The sequence below is a fragment of the Takifugu rubripes genome, chromosome 17, assembly GCF_901000725.2.
Source record: "Takifugu rubripes chromosome 17, fTakRub1.2, whole genome shotgun sequence".
In the NCBI taxonomy this organism is placed as follows: Eukaryota; Metazoa; Chordata; class Actinopteri; order Tetraodontiformes; family Tetraodontidae; genus Takifugu; species Takifugu rubripes.
The window spans coordinates 3,034,213-3,038,116 of NC_042301.1; the positions used below are offsets into that span (position 1 = coordinate 3,034,213).

The 3,904-nt window shown below is 49.1% G+C and overlaps 1 protein-coding gene across 3 annotated transcripts; it reads right to left on the reverse strand.

The window, feature by feature from the left end:
* Nucleotides 1–450: 450 nt before the first annotated feature.
* LOC105417603 (MYCBP-associated protein-like) lies at nucleotides 451–2,559 on the reverse strand. 3 transcript variants are annotated; one of them, XM_029850185.1, is made up of 6 exons: nucleotides 2,109–2,559; nucleotides 1,673–1,778; nucleotides 1,200–1,392; nucleotides 941–1,128; nucleotides 732–854; nucleotides 451–657 (listed from the first exon to the last, which is right to left on the reverse strand). In XM_029850185.1, the coding sequence occupies exons 1-6, from the start codon at nucleotides 2,183–2,185 to the stop codon at nucleotides 496–498; spliced, it is 849 nt and encodes a 282-aa protein (XP_029706045.1). In that variant the 5' UTR covers nucleotides 2,186–2,559; the 3' UTR covers nucleotides 451–495. The 3 variants fall into 3 exon arrangements, with proteins under 3 accessions (XP_029706045.1, XP_029706047.1, XP_029706046.1); XM_029850187.1 differs by having other exon boundaries at nucleotides 452–657; nucleotides 1,860–2,559; XM_029850186.1 differs by having other exon boundaries at nucleotides 454–657; nucleotides 1,200–1,778; nucleotides 1,860–2,559.
* Nucleotides 2,560–3,904: the final 1,345 nt, after the last annotated feature.

Below are 3,904 nucleotides of genomic sequence, written 5' to 3' on the forward strand. Positions count from 1 at the left end.
AAATAAAAATGTAGCTCCAAGCCGAGGGCCAGACTGATCGAATGCTCATTGAAAATTTTTAAAATGACCGCATATAGTCTAGTGCAGGGGTCACTTCAACAGTTTTGAAACCGAGAGCTACTTCCTGGGTACTGAATAATGTGAAGGGCGACCAGTTTGATACACACTTCTGAAATAGCCAATTTGCTCAATTTACCTTTAACTAAATGTCATTATTAATACCGTATTGGCCCGAATATAAGACGGTCCAATACGGTGGATCCAGTCCATTAGGGCCTCAGTCCGACCGGGAGCTTAGGACGAAGCTAATGCTGGTGCACAACTGGACCTTACTGGTCTGACAATGTTCAAAATAAATTAAAAATACATTAAATATATCAGTCGGTGCACAATGAATTTGACACGGTTCTGCTTTATCGGTTGAATGAGTGACATTGAATAATTTATTGATCTGATCAAACTCTTTGTTTCCTTCGCAACAGGAAAAAATACATTTCACTTTGGAGATGTGGAACCAGAGAAGGATCCAAACGCTGCGGAATAGGCTTCCTCCTCAAATGGGGTGAAATCCGTAAATGTCTGGTCATGGGCGAAGTCGCGGCCCAGGCTTTGGTCGGCCGGGTCCATTTCCCCACTTTCTTGTCTTTCTCGCTCCTCCTGTGAGGGATGAAGGTGAAGAGTGGGAATAGAAGAAATTCTGCTGAGCCAAGAGAACTTGTTGACCACCTCACCTCGGGGCTTCCCATTAAAAACTCAACGAGGGAGCTGGATCTCTCTCGGGTCTGGACCCCCTCCAGGATCTTATACACCATCGACCGGCAGAACTTTTCCGTCACTGTCTTTTCCAGCCTTGTCTGTTTGTGCGACAAGAACGGGGTGAAAATGGACCGGCGGGATGGGAAAAACCCTGAAAGGCTGAAAGGCTTTGATCATACGACACCTCCAGGTGGCGCCGGAGCTCTGCCGTCCTGTCCTCGGACACAGCGAAGCCCATGAGCGTCACCTGCACCGAGGCCCCCTGCAACAGCACCGGGTTGGTTTGGAGCTGCCACGACTCCGTGTGGAGGCCCGGCACCCCGGATTTAAACATCAGGTCTATTTGTTGGGTGACGCGCGGAAGGATCACACCTGTGACGGGAGGACACGGCATGACGGGGGGACGGGGGGACTCAGGCCGCCTGGTCGGGGGCCGCACGTACCTGAGGACTGGTTGAAGTAGAAGCAGCTGCGCCTTCTGTGTGAGAGCAGGTGCGACAGGCTGGAGGAGACGTCCAGCTGCTGCCAGCTGTAGAAGATGGACGTGTTGCCCTCGTTGCGCAGCTCCAGGCGGGATGAGGCCGCTTCCCCCGGCGAGGCTCCAAAGAAGATGGTGGAGTTGATCCCCACGTCCCCCTTCCACACAGACAAAAGCCCTTCGGTCATATTTAACTTATTATGTGGATCGCTCCTGTTTAGCAATAAGATGTATTTAACATTTAACAGACAGAACCGGACTATATTTACAACCTGCCGCATGCTTCAGTGCTGTTGCTAAACTTTGGACGTTTCTTAGTCCTGATGGGTTTGAGTCCATTTGGAACGTACCAACTTTGCACAGCGGACATTCATCATGGTGGAACTAGTTTAAAGAGACGGTCTAAAGCTCACTCAGGGTGGCGTGCGTGGCCCGGACCTGGTAGTTGGTTGAGTTTCCTGTCCATTGAGCCAGTTGACCGCAGAACCTCAGGGCTGGAACCGGAGGGTCGGTCTGAGCACCATGACACTGCGCTGGTGGATCCCTGTGGAAGTCAAAGGAACCGGTGCTGACGTCTGTACTTTTGAGGAGTTGTTGCATGGGAATCCTCTAGTTTTGCCCTCACTGATTGTGTTTCATTGTGTTTGAGGAGGGAGCAGAAGGTGCTGATTCTTTAGATTAGCCGGGTTCTGGATGGGGTGTCGGTCAGGACACATCAATGAGAAGAGTTCAGTGGGTTCTAGTTCTATAGTTGCTGCTGCGGCTGAAGGCAATGCGTACCAGCAACATCAGTTGTAATAGAATCTAACGCGTTTGTAATGTCTGCTGCTTTCCATCAAAGCTTCTTTGATCTTTCATCCCTGAAAAACCTCACCTGGATTGTTTGGTAGAACCAAGAACCTCCAGCCCACCGCTGTCCAGTACTGAAGAGGAGCTACAGGAGTGGTCCATGTTCGGTCCTAAACCACCTGATAAAGGAAAATCAAGTCAATGCAAACTCATTTTGGCCACAAAATTGTAGAAATGTTACATATTTACGTCCCTCTTTGAGGTCTATGAAGCCCGAGACGCGCAGATTACGGCCTCATTTTGAACAGGGCAGCGCTGAGTTGGAGCTTTATCACTTCATACCTGGATGAAGATGATTCGGTAACTCAGTTCGTTCAAAACGCCCCAGAAATCGAACGCGACTCGCGTCAGAGCGCCGCGCTCAGCGTCCGTTTACCCGTAACTATGGCAACGGAGCGTGGAAAACCCAAAGCAGGAACCGCTACTGCAGTTTATCCCTACCAACCAGGAACAGAAATAAAAACTATTACACACACACACACACAGCCCTGGTGTCCCAGGTTGGCCTGCTGGATTACGGCGGTGTGTCGCTGCGCCCCCTGCCGGTTGGCTCCCGCAACTGCTATCGGGGGAGGGAGTTGAGGCGTGCGGGCTGCAGCCAATTAACCAGGTAAACTGCTGCGGTTTTGGTGCCGTTTTCCTGTTACTGCTCATGTTGGCTTTGTTTCTTTTAAGGCTTCTCATAGGCCGCTGTTTGCCCTGTCGTGCCTCTTGGTTTCGTTGGTTTTATTTTCTGCTGGTGTGTTTTTATTTCTGCGTTTCTCAGACATTTCGTAAACAGTGGTTCGGTTGCGTTTAACTTACACCTTGACCTGCCCGCGGAGCCTTCTGACCCGTAGGTTAGTACGGCAGTTATTGCGGAGGCCCAATGAGCTTGAACATAGACATGTGGTTGTTTTTTATTTGACCGGTTTGCATTAGTATCGTTAGTATTTAAGGGTGCAGTGACCGTTGTGACCACTAGTGGGCGGACGTTCCCTCTATTTAGCTGCAGCCCTGAGGTTTGTACTTTACATCCCTTTCCCGAGCTATGCACACTTTTAAAAAAATAAAATCTTTATCAAGAAGTAAATAATTAATTCATTGTGTATTTATCTGTGCCTCAGATGGTGAGGAAAAAGTAGTCTTTAGATGCAAGTCCTCAGGTGATGAGTAGCTTCCTCAAGATCTGCCACTTGCACCTTTGCTGGTTTTGCCACCTGCCAGGTCGTTGACTTAAGTGACCATTTTCTTCCACGGAGCCTCCGTGTTGGCAGTGCAGCATATCTCATATCCTCAGAGGATTTCTGCAGTTTCCACCCTGTTTATCACCAGCTCGTAAGAGTCTGCCACCTTCTTCCTTTCTTGGAATGGACTCTAAATCTGTGGTCTCCGGTGGTTCAGCAGCAGCCCCTCCATGGTCTTCATCACATGTGGCATTTAGCAGACTGGGAGACTATAAGATGGTTTCCACAGACCCTCTGATTCAGCATGATGTGCTGCAGAAGCCCATTGCACCGACTCTCAGGAGTCGAGCGAAACTCCATCTGGACCTGCTGCTTTGGGATGAGGCCTCCTCAGCTACAGATAGTTTCACAAAGCTGTTATTGATGGCCTAAACATGTTTCCACCCTCGAAGCGATGAGGCTGAAGGACCATTTACTAGCGATGGCTGTTAAAGGGTAGATGTTCAGATGAGCTCATCTCCAGGCGCCTGGTTCCGTCTCTCTTCCTAGTGATCCTGCTGGTTTTCCTGTCGCTGCTTTAAAAGTCTGCAGTGAAATTTTTTTTTCTTTTTCATTTGGAAGACAAAATGTTCAACATGATAATTTTTGAAGAGAT